Source organism: Gymnogyps californianus, chromosome 1, assembly GCF_018139145.2.
Source record: "Gymnogyps californianus isolate 813 chromosome 1, ASM1813914v2, whole genome shotgun sequence".
NCBI classification, from domain to species: domain Eukaryota; kingdom Metazoa; phylum Chordata; class Aves; order Accipitriformes; family Cathartidae; genus Gymnogyps; species Gymnogyps californianus.
Genome location: NC_059471.1, coordinates 132,187,907 through 132,202,238, shown reverse-complemented (window position 1 = coordinate 132,202,238; position 14,332 = coordinate 132,187,907). Strand labels below are relative to the sequence as shown.

At 51.5% G+C, this 14,332-nt stretch overlaps 1 protein-coding gene across 1 annotated transcript; it reads left to right on the top strand.

The window, feature by feature from the left end:
* Positions 1 to 336: 336 nt before the first annotated feature.
* Positions 337 to 6,007, top strand: NOP2 (NOP2 nucleolar protein). Its single transcript, XM_050893938.1, has 16 exons — positions 337 to 442; positions 537 to 582; positions 664 to 749; positions 1,392 to 1,654; positions 1,944 to 1,987; positions 2,153 to 2,328; positions 3,124 to 3,323; positions 3,426 to 3,515; positions 3,595 to 3,682; positions 3,779 to 3,919; positions 4,110 to 4,249; positions 4,508 to 4,597; positions 4,904 to 5,026; positions 5,111 to 5,208; positions 5,306 to 5,436; positions 5,547 to 6,007. Exons 1-16 carry the CDS (start codon positions 337 to 339, stop codon positions 5,798 to 5,800), a joined length of 2,076 nt encoding a protein of 691 aa, XP_050749895.1. The 3' UTR covers positions 5,801 to 6,007.
* The last annotated feature ends 8,325 nt before the right edge of the window (positions 6,008 to 14,332 follow it).

Genomic DNA, 14,332 nt, shown 5'->3' with positions numbered 1-14,332 from the left:
CTCGGGGGAAGCCAGGAGCCCGCCTGCCGTTAGGGGCAGGGACCCCTCGGCGAGCCGCTGCCCGCCATCCCCGGGAGCCGGGGCCAGGCCCCTCGGCGGCCGGAAGCGCCTCACCGGGCCGAGGCCCCGCGGCGCCGCCGCCACCCCGGGGCCCGGCGGGCCAGCCCCGCAGCAGGCCGGGCGTCTGACGTTACCGGCCGAGCCACTCGGCGAGCGGGAGCGGCGACACTAGCCAATGGGTGGGGAGCGGGGGCGGAGCCGAGGCCGGGCGCATGCGCCGGCGCGGGGCGGTAGGTAGGTCTGCACGTGTGGCGGTGGGCCCGGTACCGCGGCGCCATGGGGCGGAAGCTGGACCCCACCAGGAAGGAGAAGCGCGGCCCCGGGCGCAAGGCCCGTAAGCAGCGGGGGGCCGAGGTGGAGCTGGCCCGCTTCCTGCCGCCAGGTAAGTTCGGCCTGGCTTGGCCCGGCCTGGTGCCGCCTCGCGGTGCCCGGTGCCGCCGGTGCGGGCTGCCTGACCGCCGCGTGTCTCTCCTCAGAGCCGGAGACCGGCAGGAAGAAGCTCTCCAGTCACGGGAGGAAGAGGTGAGGGTGGCGGCCTGGCGGGTTGGGGGGGCGCGGGGGTGGCCGGGCCGGGGCTGACCGCCGCTTCTCCTCCCGATGCAGGGCTGCTAAGAGGCGACTGGGAGCGGGCAGTGCCCCGACGGGGAGGAGGCCGCTCGGAGGAGGAGGAGGAGGGCGGGAGCCGGCAGGTGAGTGCTGGGCGGGATGGGGGGCCGGCAGCCACCCTGTCCTGCTGCCCCCCGGGGCGCCCCCCCGCCCAGCTCCGGCCTCTTTTTTTGTGGCATGGGATGGGTGGAATTTCGTTATTTTAAACGAATTTTTCCTGATTTCTGGTCCCTGCCGTGCCAGGTGGCAGTGCTGTCTGAAGAACAAACCAGTAAAAGGTCTCTCTTCCACGTGTTAAAGCCGCTTCTGAGTTGTCCTCCGTTCACAGCAAGGTTATTGCAGGCAGGCTGGGTAGCTGAGGCTTTTAAGCTCACCGCATTATGTCCTGCGTGGCCTCGGGAGCTGTCGCAGTAGGAAGAAGGAAGGATAGATAAAGATTTGGGAAGGAGGATACCGTGATGTGTCAGAGGAAACACTGTAAGCCTCTTGTAGCTGTGTTTTTCTTTAGTAATTGTAGTTAGATCTCTTTAAAGTTTTGTTTGGGGAGAGGTGAGACTGTGCCCTTGTTTATGATGGAGGAAACTGATGTGGAGAGCAAGCAGTCCCTTCTCTTGGACAGGCGGCTTGGGACTAGGATGAAGGCCTCTTTTGTATAACAACTAAAAAAACAGGGCAGCTGCTTTTGAAAATAATGCCTAACTTTTAACTGCTTCTTCTGTCTGTAGTTAAAGAGCAGGTATCCCCACAGAAGGAGAAACAAGCCATAAAGGCAGCAGGACAAACCCCTCGTGGCCAGTCTGGCTTCAGTGATGCCAATTCAAAATGGCTGGCTCCGGCCAAAGCCACGAAAATCCTGGCTAAAGGAAACAACATGGAGTTATCCAGCGATGGTGAGGTGGAAGAGGGCAGCTGGGAGATGGAAGAGGAGGAAGATGGGAGCAGCGAGGAGATGGTGGATGATTATGGTGCCTCATCAGAGGAAGAAGAGGTAGGAACTTTTTGCCCTTAATCAGGCAAGAAATACTTTGCTGGCTGAAAGGACCCATCAGGCCTGGGGAAAAAGGGTGACTTTACTGGGGGCTGGTTGGTGAGGTGGCAGAGAGCTTTCCCCTTCTTCCCTTCACAAGAACAATTTCAAGTTTAGCAGCTGATCCTAGCATAACATTCGGTGCTTTTGTTTGTTGTCCTTTTTAAACAGAGCAGATAAATTTTACAGATGGTGGGAAGTAAGGGGGCACCTGGGGTTATTGTTTCATTAATCTTTTGTCTCTGTTTAGTTGCTGCCTATTGAAAAAGCTGCCCTGAAGCAGAAGTCTGACAGGTGAGGATGTGAGAACATTGCCAGTGCGCAGAGTCTTTCCTGGTTAGATGAGGAGCCTGTGTTGTTCATTCTTCTGTCCTCTCTGCCATCTACGAAATGGTAGTTGTGAAGTGCCTGTGTGATACTGTTCTTGTGTAAAACATCCGTCCTGTTCTTTGTCCTTAGGGGAGGCCTCAGTGAAGATGACAGTGAAGAGGAGGAGGAGGAGGTGGCAGCGGCAGTAGAGGAGGCAAGCAGGCAGAAAATGGGACAGAAGGAGGAAGAGAGCCCGGATCTGCAGCTCAACCTGGATATAGATGAACAATTTAAACTGCCAACTAATGAACAGATTGAGAGAGAGGATATCCTTTTTATCTGTGACATCCACAAGCCATATGCATGCAGCAGCACAGGGCCTGGATACAACCAAAGAGCTTCATTTGGACTTTATCATGAGTATTGCTTAGCAAGAGTGTTTTGTGCACAACAAGGTATTTTCAGATGAGCTGCCCTAACAGATAGTATACAATGCTGCACTTCTGTACAACACAGTTAGGAAATCTGTTACGCCCTGTAACAGCTTGGAGCCTGCCCAATTTCCTTTCTAGACCTAAATGCATGTGGATATCTCATCACGTAGTTCGTTCCTCTGTACCCTGATTTTCCTGGCAGGTGTTTGTCTAACCCGTTCCTGGAGCCTTTCATGACAGCAATTCCAGCATCCAAAGTGCCTGCTCTTGGGCTTTGGTGATTTTAATTTCCTGTCCCCCAGTACAATTCAATCCTGCCTCTTTTTATTCTTCTCTGTACCCCTTAGTTGCCCTTAGGGAACTTCTAGTCTCCTTTCTGCTACAGGTAGTGTTTTTAGTATTAAAAGACTACTTTTGTTGTCTTTTTTTTCCTAGTTTTTTTCTGTTTATCTAAAGTAATTAACCAAATTCTTTTAAATACCTTGTAGTTCCTGCCTTCTGAACTTTTTCGTCCGGTTCCATCCTTTGAATCTCCCCTCTGCTGAGCTCTGATGAAAGCGTATTCCAACAAGGCCTTTCTGGTGCGGGTGCTGCTCTGATGCAGGAGTCCTGCATGACCAATTGTGCTTGTAAAGAGCCTGTGCACGAGTTTCTTGGCTGTTTATGATTCCTTAATGGTCTTTCTACCTGCTGAGCCGCCTGACCTGCACATCATTCACCAGCGCATCAAGGGCAATATGGAGGTGCTGCAGGACTTTGTGGTGAAGCGGGAGGAAGGACGCACGCGACAGGAGTACCTCGCGTTGTTGCGCCGGGACATGGCTGCCTACTATTCCTACAGCGACTTCTTGCTCATGAAGCTCATGGACATCTTCCCACTCCCTGAGGTAGGATCCTGCCCTGCCTATATCTTTGCTGACTGATAAGGATTTGGCTCCCTCCCTGGGTCTTTGTTTTTATCTCTGTTCTCTGTCCCTTCTTTCATCCAGCTGATAAACTTCCTGGAAGCCAATGAGGTTCCCCGCCCTGTGACCATTCGCACCAACACACTCAAGACGCGGCGACGGGACCTGGCCCAGGTGAGCAGGAGCCTGTGGTTGTCTCCTGCGCTGCCTGTCACATGGGGCAGTGTCTCAGTCCCATCTCCTTGTCTCGCAGGCTCTAATCAACCGTGGCGTGAACCTCGACCCCTTGGGGAAGTGGTCGAAAACAGGACTTGTTATTTATGACTCCTCTGTGCCCATTGGTGAGATGACCCTTCCTGTCACAGGACTGAGCTGACCCGCTCTTGGCTCCCTTTCTTTTGCATGTCATCTTCTTTTGTTCTGCCTTCCCTACCCAGGTGCCACCCCTGAGTATCTGGCTGGGCACTACATGCTGCAGGGAGCCTCCAGTCTCCTCCCTGTCATGGCTCTGGCTCCACAGGAGAACGAACGCATCCTGGATATGTGCTGTGCCCCAGGAGGCAAGACCAGCTACATAGGTACCACCCTGGAGCCGTGGGTGGGAGGCTTAGGAGGGATGCTCTGTGAAGTGATGAGTTTCCACTGGTCTGTACAGAAAGGGGGAACAGAGGGGGACTGAACTTGGGAAAAGGAGGAGGGTGGCTGTCCCTACGGGCAAAAGCGCAGGGGGTTTTCAGCCCCTTGCTGATGTGTTTTGTTCTCCGGCAGCTCAGCTTATGAAGAACACAGGTATGATCTTGGCTAATGACAGCAATGCCGAGCGGCTGCGTAGTGTGGTAGGGAACTTGCATCGGCTGGGAGTCACCAATGCTGTAGTGAGTAACTGCGATGGACGCCAGTTCCCCAAGGTATGTTCCTGCCTGCTTGGGGGTGTCCTTACCATGCTTGCCTAGAGCTGCTGTGCTGTCCCTTTAGAAAAGCTGTGTTCTCCAAAGCCACTTGTCACAGGAGGATGAGCGGAGCTGCTGGGGAGTTTGTTTGTTATTTGATATGGAGACAGGGAGGAGTGAGGGATCTTTCCTGCCTTCCCAGTCTTCTGGTTCCCCTTCTAGTCTTGGTCTTGTCCCTACCTGTGAGCGTAATTCCAAATGTACATCTGCCTGTAGGTGCTTGGAGGGTTCGACCGTGTCTTGCTTGATGCTCCTTGTAGTGGAACGGGCGTCATTTCCAAGGATCCTGCTGTCAAAACCAACAAGGTGAGTGACCAGTGCGGACACAAGATGGGGACTCACGTATGAGTCACAAGAGGAAGGATTTTGGGGCAGCTTTGTTCTTGAGAGATGCCTGCAAGAGGGACACTGATTTTTTTTTTTTTTTTTTTCCTTCTCTTTCCTATTCCGTGTGTTGTACTGGAGCTAGGGTTTTTTGGGGTTAGTTCTGCAGAAGACTCTAGAATCTTCTGTATCATATGTGCTTTGCTCTCCTGTCATCCCTCCATCCACAATAGAGGCCTGGGGTGCTTCTCCGTGCCTCTGGCATCCTAACCTATCTTTCTCTTTCAGGATGAGAAAGACATCCTGCGTTGTGCTCACCTGCAGAAGGAGTTGATTCTTAGCGCTATAGATTCAGTCAATGCTGCCTCAGAGACAGGGGGCTACATTGTCTACTGCACTTGCTCCATCACGGTAAGTCCCTTCCACACTCTGCTGTGGTCACCTCCTACTCAGGGGACTGGTGAGCTTTGGATCCTAATGCTTAGTCTCTGGCAGGTGGAGGAGAATGAGTGGGTTGTGGATTATGCCCTGAAGAAACGCAATGTTCGTTTGGTGGCCACAGGCCTGGACTTTGGCAAGGAAGGCTTCACCAGGTGCGTGCCAGGTCACAAGCTGCACAGGTGACTGTTCTTTGGTGGCCAGGTTTGAGCAGAGGCACTCTATCACTTCTCACCCCACTTCCTCCTCCAGGTTCAAGGACCGTCGCTTCCATCCCTCCCTCAAGTCTACACGACGTTTCTATCCCCACACGCACAATATGGATGGGTTCTTCATTGCCAAGTTCAAGAAATTCTCTAATGCCATCCCGCAGGCACAAAAAGGTAACCTAGTGCTGGAGCTCAGCTGAGCTGCCTGGGCCTGCTCTCACAGGCTGCTTCCCCTGCAGAAGCCATGCAGGTTCTTCTTACGGCACCTTTCTCTCTTGTTTCAGATGAAGAACCTGCTGTGGAAGCAGCAGCTCCGTCCGCTGTCCCTGCTACCGTCATGGAGCCTCAGCCAAAAAAGAAGAAACTTGAGGGATCAAAAGTTGACAAAGAGCAGAAGCCACCACAGCCTGCTTTGAAGAAGAGACATTCATTGCAGGCACAGAGGAGACCCTTGAAGGCTGGCCGGCCTTCTCACAAAATGATGCGTCCTCAAGTCCCTGCCAGGAAGAAGCATAGAGCGAAACCAAATGGACAGTGAGAGGAACTGCTTTTCCAGGTGTTGGTCCCCTCCTTGGAGAGCAAAGGCCCGGGGGCTGCCGCAGATATCTGTGTACCACCTTGTCTTTCCTGCTCTGTGCAGATAATCTCTGCAGCACTGAGCGCCTGGGACAGCTATAGCCCCGTTTGCTCCTTTCCCTCTGCATCAAGGACTGATGCACTGACCCATTAAAAGTTTTATACTCTTGCTCAAGTCTTGTCCTTTTCCCTTGAACACGCAGTACAGAATTCTGCTGTGTCCCCTTACTCCTCTGCAACAGAAACCCCTTCCACTCCCATCTGATGCTCTGGCATTTCTGGTGTCTGTTCTTACGCTCCGCGCCATGGATGTGAAGAAGCAGCGGGAGCAGAAATCCTGGCTGCCTGGATGGAGGTTGTGTGGTGCGGTGCCTGTCAGCGGAGTGCTTCGTCAGGGCAGGGCTGGAGCTCCCAGGCTAGTGGCCGGGTCCCTGGTTCTCTGTTGTCACTGCGTGCTAATCCAGTTCACTGTTGCAATTGTCCCCATTTCACCCTTGTGCTGGTCCCCAGCAGTCTCTTGGTTCTTGGCCTCCCAGACTGCAGCAGGGATTGCTGCTGGCCGTGGAGCTGTACAATCGCGTTCTTCCTTTTTGCCTTTTTGTTCACCTAGATGTGGTTGCTTCTCCTTGAGACATAACAAGTAGTGGTCTGGGCTGTTTCTATTTAAATGTCGGCCCAGGTCCCTTTCCCTTGTCAGTGTGAGTTGATACTCTCTTCTTTGGTTCTGCTCTCCAGTGAATAAACCTTTTTCTAGAGACAATTCATTAATAAGCTTTCTACCAAGTGTGCTCTCCAGCTTCTGTTCCACTACAGTGTGCATGGAGTTGGGTGTGTGACAGACCTGAGGCATAACTCTCATTTCTGTAATGGTCTTGCTAGCTCAGCTCACACGAGGCTTCGCCATGATTTGTTTTCCTCGCCAAGCTTTGGGTTCATGGGAGAACTTGATGTGCTATTCCAGTGTTTGGTGTTAAGGACAGCTGAAGGTAGTGGACTGTAGGATCTAGGGAATCCTTTCTGTCTTGGTCTGCTACGTGTGAGGCTGCTGCTTTCCCATGTTCAGCAAGTGACGAGGCTGAGTGTGAACTCCAGAAACTCCCTCAGACACATGCACACACACTATATATGCGACCAGACGCAGACCGATTAGCAGAAACTGAAGAAAAGTGCTGTGGTGGGTGCCCAGGAAAACGCAAACAGCACTCGCAAAACGTGAATGGCAAAAAAGGCCTAACCCTGTCCTTACTCCCTGGCCCATCAAACCTGGAGCATGCCAGTGGATCGTGCGCACACACGTCCATGGATCGCTGGTCCTCAGACTTGTGGTCTGTCCGGTATCTGGCTCTCAGACCTCTTGTCCTGCTTATGGGCTCGTCCAGCTTGCAGTTTGCTAGCAGATCACAAATGCGCGTGCGTGCAGAGGAAACAGCTAGGATTAGTTTAATACGAGGCCAGGACAGATGGTGGTAATCAGGTGCAGGGCTCGGCCAGACCCACACACTGACCAGCAGCCAGTCTCTGTGTGACTGGCCCCGTCTATTTATTCCTCCTCTCCATTTCCCATTCTCACTTCTCCCTGATCTAGCTTGATGCCTCCCTTTCCCCTCCTTCGGTCCTTCCCCTAAACATCCCATAGTAAGTTTTACTCCCATAATCTTCCTTAAAAATTGCATGATAAACTTTACATGGTCTCACAATTTCCCTCAAACATTCCATAATAAATCTGCTCTTTCCTATGAAGCCCACGACAATTTTGTGAAGTTTCTGGCTGAAGCTCTTCAAGGTTGCACTTGAGTGGTTCCTGTAATGGTTCAATCTGTCAGTGTCTCAGGAGTCCTGGTCTTTGTTACAAGCCGTGTTATCTTCTGCTTTTTAGGGCTTACGTATCTGTGTGTTTAATTTATTATAACTGGTTTGGGCGGTTTTTGACTTCGTCTTTTTGTCTTGAATAGCCATTAACCAAACATCCTTATAGTTGAAAATTACTTTTTCCCTATGCTTCCCAGTGAATTAGGGCAGGGAGGAGCCTCTGAATGCCACCATCTCGCTGCAGACTTGTGTGGTGAGGTCTCTGGATTGCCTGACATACAGGACCCGAGGGAAGTTTTCAGGGGTCTTTCAGAAAAATTAAATAAATGCTAGGTGCTATTAGGAAAGGAATTATTAGATAGCAAAATGGGGAAAATTATTGCCTCCCTGTATAAAATTACCTCCCTGTAAATGGAATTCAATACTGCATTTCTAGTGCCCTCCATCTGAATAAGAACTGTAAAACTGGGAAATGTTCAGGGAGGACAAATACATCCTAAGTTACGGAATGGTTTCTGTGAGAGAAACAGCTAGAGTCTAGGCCTCTTCAAGCTTGTTAAAGAGACCGTGGGGAAAGAAGCGATACAACGGTGTGTAAAATTGTTAGTGGCATGGAGAAAAGGAATGGGGAACAACACAAAAAACCAAAACCCTAGGACCCATCAAATGCACCAAAGGTCTAGGTAGCCGTGAAACTCCTTTCTGCAGGGTACGGTGGATGCTAGAAGCTTACGCAGGTTGAAAGCCCAGCTGTATGCATGAGGGAAAAAAGTTTTTTGTAAGGGCTGGTAAACACAACTGGCTCAGAAGATCCACGAGGCGTGAACTGCTAGAGGCTGGGAGAGCATGGTGAGGAGGGATTGCTGCTCGCTTGCCGTGGTCACAAACCCCTCTGTCCTCATCCTGTGCTGGAAACTGATTCCTGGGCTTAGATGGACCATTGGTCTGACCCAGCTTAGTGGCTCTTGTGTCCCTGGGAGGTGGTCCCACTGCTGCGGCTGCCCCTTAGTGCAACAAATCTTTCTGCTGGATTCTGATCACCTCGCCTGTACCTCAGCTTCTTGCAGTGGTCAATAGAAAAACCCCAAACCCCATTTGGGGGTTTGTGTGATTGCTTCCGCCCTCCCCCTTTGACTATCCAGACAAGCTCAATGCTGGTCCCACTGGAAATATCTGGCTTCGTGCACATTTTTTAATGCAAACACCTTCAATGTTCTACTGGGATTTTCCAGGAAAAGAAGTTTTTGTTTCAAACCAAAATGATTAAGAAGATACAAATAACAAAATGTCTGTCCCAGGAAGCAAAAATCCTTGCAACATCCTTAGCTGTGCATGTGATCTTGTTACAGATGGGCAGCTCATCCCATTGGTGGTTATTCAGCTTTGGTATGGTGGTTGAATGTGTTCTTGGATAACCAGAACAAAAGCACAGGCTTACAAATCAAAATGCTCAGAGTGACGAAGAGAGAACTTACTGCTTCTCCCTATCATGTCTTCAAACTCTGTGATTTTTGTATCTGCATCTAGTTTGTGTGAAGTGAGTCAGTGTGTCTTATGGATACGGATATCCATACTCTAAAACTCACTGTGACTACTGGGCTAGATGGCCTCTTTGATAGTCACTCCAAAGGATCCAGAGAGTGGAGTTGAATTTCACTTCTGCCACCTGTGCCATCCTGCTGGTCAGGTCTAAGGTACTTCAGTGAGTCAGGTGGGTCCTGAGCTCTGCCTAGCACCTCATTTCCCTCAGCTGGGTCCTTGCTGCACAAGGCTTGCATCGCTTGTGGCAACAAGCAGCTTCCAAGTAGGCTGAGCCCTGCCTCCACTCCTCCAGCCTTATTTCTTTTCCAGTTCTAGCAGATTTCCCCAGGAGTGATGAAATACAGGATTTTAGCATACAACTCAAAACTGGAGCTGTATGGCAATCTTCCAGCTCTAAGGTGACTTGTACCTAGAAGGGCTTTTACCTCTGGCAAGCTGTGAGCCTGTCATTTTGGGAGCGATGCTAACCTGTCCCGCTTTACTGCTGCCGCCTGTTGAGGTTCCTATGCTAGCATATAGTCTTGGCTTGATAACCAGTTTATCTTGATAACCCCAGCGGCAGGGATAGAAAGTTCTTGGCTGGGATCCCAATGTAACCGTCTGGTTTCTAGTGGATCTCCAAGTTATGTCAGTCCCCTCTGAAAGGTGGGAATAGATGCTGCTTTAACCATGTCAATAAAACCTCTCTCTTACCGAGCGTCATTCCACTTGCTTTGCTTGCCTGCAAACCTTTCATTACAGCAGGGGAGAGACAGAGGAAACTTTCAGCTCTCTTTGGTGGTTTGCTCTCCTTCTGCTCTTTATTTCAGCCATTGCAGTTATCACTGCTCAGAGAGATAATGTCAAACGTGACATTGAAATGCTGCCATCGAGCTTCAGAGGCAGTACTGGGGATTCAGCAGCTGGGGACAAAGGTTGGTGGCTTCCCTCTGCATTCTGGTACAAGGCTGCTAGTCACACTTGACTTGTGTTTGCAGCTGCCTTCTTACTCTGGGAATCTTTTGTTACCTGAAAGCTGAGATTTCTGGAAAATGTGACTACTGGATCGTCTTTCAGTACCTTCATTTAATGTATTCGAATATCTGAAAGATGCTGATAACATCGCTTGGAGAGCCAAGGCAGAGCAAAGCAAGAACTGAGGCAAAGCAAGGGTTGAAAGCGGATCTGAGGAGTAAAAATGCCATCATAAATTAAAAGCTGGTTGAGAGAAGTCAGTGTAATGTGTCGTGATATCTGTTCCACTGTGCTGTGCACAAATGTTACTGGGGTGGCATTTAATGACTTGGAGAAAAAAAAAATGGGTAAGCAGTTCTGTGGCAGACTTGCCACATGCTGTAAAGTTATTTAGGCTAAACAAGGCCAGAAGTGTGCAAAACAAACCTGGTGCATGGAAGAGGTGAGGTTCTGTGTTAATGACTGCCAGCGCGATGGGAGAAATATCATGCACGTTGTAAGATCCTGAATTCGGTGGGGATTCTTCAAAACCGTCTCCCCAAACGGAGAGGAATGAGTCTATCAGAGAAGTCTTATCAGGGTACAATTAAGACTGCCAGCTGGCAGCTCCTGCCTGCCAGGCTCTGGAGTGCTGCCAGCTTCACCTCTGCAAACCGGGAGGGAGAGGTAGGGCGCTGCGCTGCTGTACCCTTGGTGTGGCGGGGGAAGGAAACCGAAGACTTCTGGGGACAATAGTGCATCATGGAAAGAGAAGAGACTCCAGTAGCAATGCGGGTCAGTCACCAATTCCAGTGATGTCATACACCGTAATGTCTGTTCCGCACCGGGTAGGCAGCCTGTGGTTGCGTTGTCTCGTGTCAGGCTGTATCCAGAGGAAGGGACTGAAATCCTGCACTGCACGTTTCAGGGACTTGGGTATAAAGTTTAGATACTCGAGCAAGGACTCTGTTGCACATAACCCCATAGATATATACACTTTTGTAGGGGCTGAATCCACAAATTACCAAGCTTGCATCAGTAAGTTTTGCTCCGCCAAGCTGTCCATCCCTGCCAGGGAGGCCGTGGAGAGCCCCCAAAGAGGATGTCTGCAAGTCCTACCTGCCTGATGTAGTCAACGGGGAATTGCTGAGAAGAGTAAGGTCAGTTAGATCCCTGGCTCTTGGCTGTAGGAACTGCCTTTACATGCAAGACCTGGCTACAAAACTCCCTCCTGGACTGGCATTTGGGGTTTTTTAAAAGAAAATCCATTCCCTCCTTTGCTGTTAGACAGGGACATTTCTGTGCGTTGGTTGGTGTGGTGATCGCCCAGCTTCTGTTGGCAGCTGCTCCTCTGTGCCAATTTCTCCCCATTCGCACCCAAATCTAGGCAGCTGCCAGCTTTGCTAGGCAGCAAGGTGCCCAAAAGTTGTGTGTTCATTACAGCACCTGCCTCTGGTTGTGGACAGAAGCAATTTTAGGGGTTGCTTTTAGAGAAGCATCCTGGAAGTTGGAAGACTTGGAGAGTTTACACTGAAATGTTCCAGCAGTGTGGTGCAAGGGAGAAGGTAGCGCTGGGATGCTCACACACTAATGTGACCTATGCCTTAAAAAAAGAGTCTTGAGGAAAGCTATGGAGCTAATTTGAACAGGTTTCACCTATGAAGCGCCTTTGCAAGGAGGATGCGTTAGCTAGTAAGAGGTTCTGTGATCTGGGAGAGGGGGAGCATCTCAGACTGGTAATGGATGTTGAAGCTAGGCAAATTCAAATGAGAGGCAAGGCAAGGCGTGTGATTTTAATAGGTGGTTACCAACCTGGAGAATCTACCTTGATTTGCCTGTGAAGGGTAATGGTAGAGGCTCAATCACTTTTTACCGTGCTGTCAGCAACTAGAGACACAGTCCCACACGAGTACCTGACTTGAGCTACAGAAATTTGCACCGTGTGTTTTGCACCAGGTCAGAAAATGCGGTGCTTCTTTCTTGGCCTTAAAATCTGTGGAAGTAAGATAAATATCAGCATGTTTGTGAATAAATGTCTATTTTTACATTGGCTACAGGTACAATTTTAAGAGCTGCAGTGAGGCATAGTGAGCAGCTCTGGATGTCAGCAGGTGGGGTCCAGCAGTGCCACTGCTGAGCCTGAGCTGACAAACTCAGGGCAGGAGCTGTTGGAGGGTCAGGGGTTTTGGTGAACCAAGAAGGGAAGATGAGGAGGAGAAGCTGTTGTGCTGGGGTGAGGTTGAGGCCCAGTGGAGGAGCGTTGTGGTCCCCTGGGTAGCAGGATTGTCTCTAGGCTCTGGGCTTCCTCAGGAGTAACTAGAAGAGGTTGGCCCTTTGCCCCAGCCATCTTCTGTGTCAGGAGGAAGCCTTTATCCCAGCAAGTATCCCAAGCAAGGGAAGCTAGGGAAAAAAGGAGGCTCTACACTGCCCTGTCCTCTCCAGGAGACAGCACGAGTGTTGGTGGGAAGAGGCGCTGGAGGTCTGTAGCCCAGCCCCCTGCTTTACAGCAGGACTGTCCCGGCACTAGGTCACATCGCTGTGGCTTTGCATAGCTGAGCCCTGAGAACCACCAAGGATGGACATCCCACCACTTGCTCCAGTGCTGCGCCGGCCTTCCAGTGAAAAAGCTTTTCCTGATGGATGGCGATGCCTTCCTCCACTGGCATTTCATTAATCAGCTCCGCTTGCCAGGTTTCCCCAGCAGGACAGAAGCAGGCCAAGCAGAGCTTAGGAAAGCGCTTGCTCCACGGTTTTTGGCCGTTGCTCTTGCATGTGCTCCCCGCTGGCTGCATGCAGCAGCAGGTCACCCCGCTGCCTGACCCTGCTCGCCTGGGTGTGACAGGAGGGGATTGCGAACAGGCTGGCAGGTACGGGGGGTAAAATCAGGGGTATGCGAGGGGGGAGGAGGCTGGCAGAAAACACAGGTTGCCGTGCGTGCAGGCAGGCTGCGGCAGCGTGGGGGGCAGCTGAAGGGACGTGGCAGCAGGCAGGAGGTAGTCAGCGATGGTTTCCATGGCACGTGCTGGGAGGTCTCCGAGCTGGAGCTGCTGCTGCTGCTCCAAAACAAGCTTCTTGACCGGGATCCCTCTTGTCCGTCTGTCCTTCCCTTTCCCCTGGCTGTTTATTTGGTAGTATTGCTGCTGGGCGCATGGCTCCCTACCAGGTGCTGTTGCAGCGAGGGTTTTTGGAAGACAGGGATCTCCTGCACCGATCCGTGAGGAAAGCCTTCCGGCTCTCCCCTCCCTTGACAAAAGCACCGCTTGCCGTGGCTCGGTCTCTCTGGGCAGAGGCAGGGCAAGGGAACAGCCGCTTAAGAAGAGGAAAAACATTAAAAAGGAGATGACAGAAGGAGAAGGAAAACTCCCTTCACTTCCCACCCTAAGCCCATATGGGAGGGACTGAAATCCAGTTATGACTTCCAGCGGTCATGAGTGTGCCAGGGAGGATGCAGCCAGGTTACTGGTGGAAGATGAGGTGTTACAAATGCAAATGGGGCCTGCAGTGGGGAGCCCAGAGTTGTGGGCAGGACAGGGGAGACAGGCACGTCACAGGACAAAACTGATGCTGGACACAGCGAGGCAGGAGAAGGGAACAAATTTCATTTGGTCTGCTCCCAGGCAAGGAAGGCAGAAGAGTAATGGAGGGATGGAGGAGCCCCACAGGCCTGGAGAAGCAGCAGGGAAAATGCAATAGGCAGACTCGCAGTCAAGACTAGCAAAGCCAGCCATCCTCAGTGGGTCTGGGAAGTTTCTGGAAGTGCGGACTGAGCCATACCTCAGATCCCAAGGGAAAGGCTGCAGCACACCACCCCACTGGAGCCTGCCCGCCTCCTGCCACAGAGTTCAATGTAGTGCAGTGCTGGGCATCTCCTTTAATTCAAACCCATTGCTCGCTCATCCTTTGCTGACAGCTCAGCTGAGATCTCGGAGGCCGGTTTATGCAAGTGCCACGCTCAGCTGCATGGTGGAAGTCCTGGGGGAACGGGCCATGAGCGCACAGACAGCAAGGTAACACAGGTGTCCACATCCATAAACGTTTGTGTATTGATCGATTTGTGCGCAGTCTCCTCCTACCGGATAACGGGGTGAGGGACCATGCCAGTGCTTTTTGCAACGTTGACCTGGGGTTGAGGTCGGGGCCAAGGAGGCAGAGACTGTAGGAAAAGACCTAAAGAAGGTTAAAATGGGTGGCAGGAAACAAGACCCGAGGC

Excerpts from the sequence above, each read along its gene's own strand:
- NOP2 (XM_050893938.1), top strand. The coding sequence starts at position 337 with ATGGGGCGGAAGCTGGACCCCACCAGGAAGGAGAAGCGCGGCCCCGGG. Across the intron at positions 3,324-3,425 it reads ACATCTTCCCACTCCCTGAG|CTGATAAACTTCCTGGAAGC; the intron begins GTAGGATCCTGC and ends TCTTTCATCCAG. Across the intron at positions 3,516-3,594 it reads GGCGACGGGACCTGGCCCAG|GCTCTAATCAACCGTGGCGT; the intron begins GTGAGCAGGAGC and ends CTTGTCTCGCAG.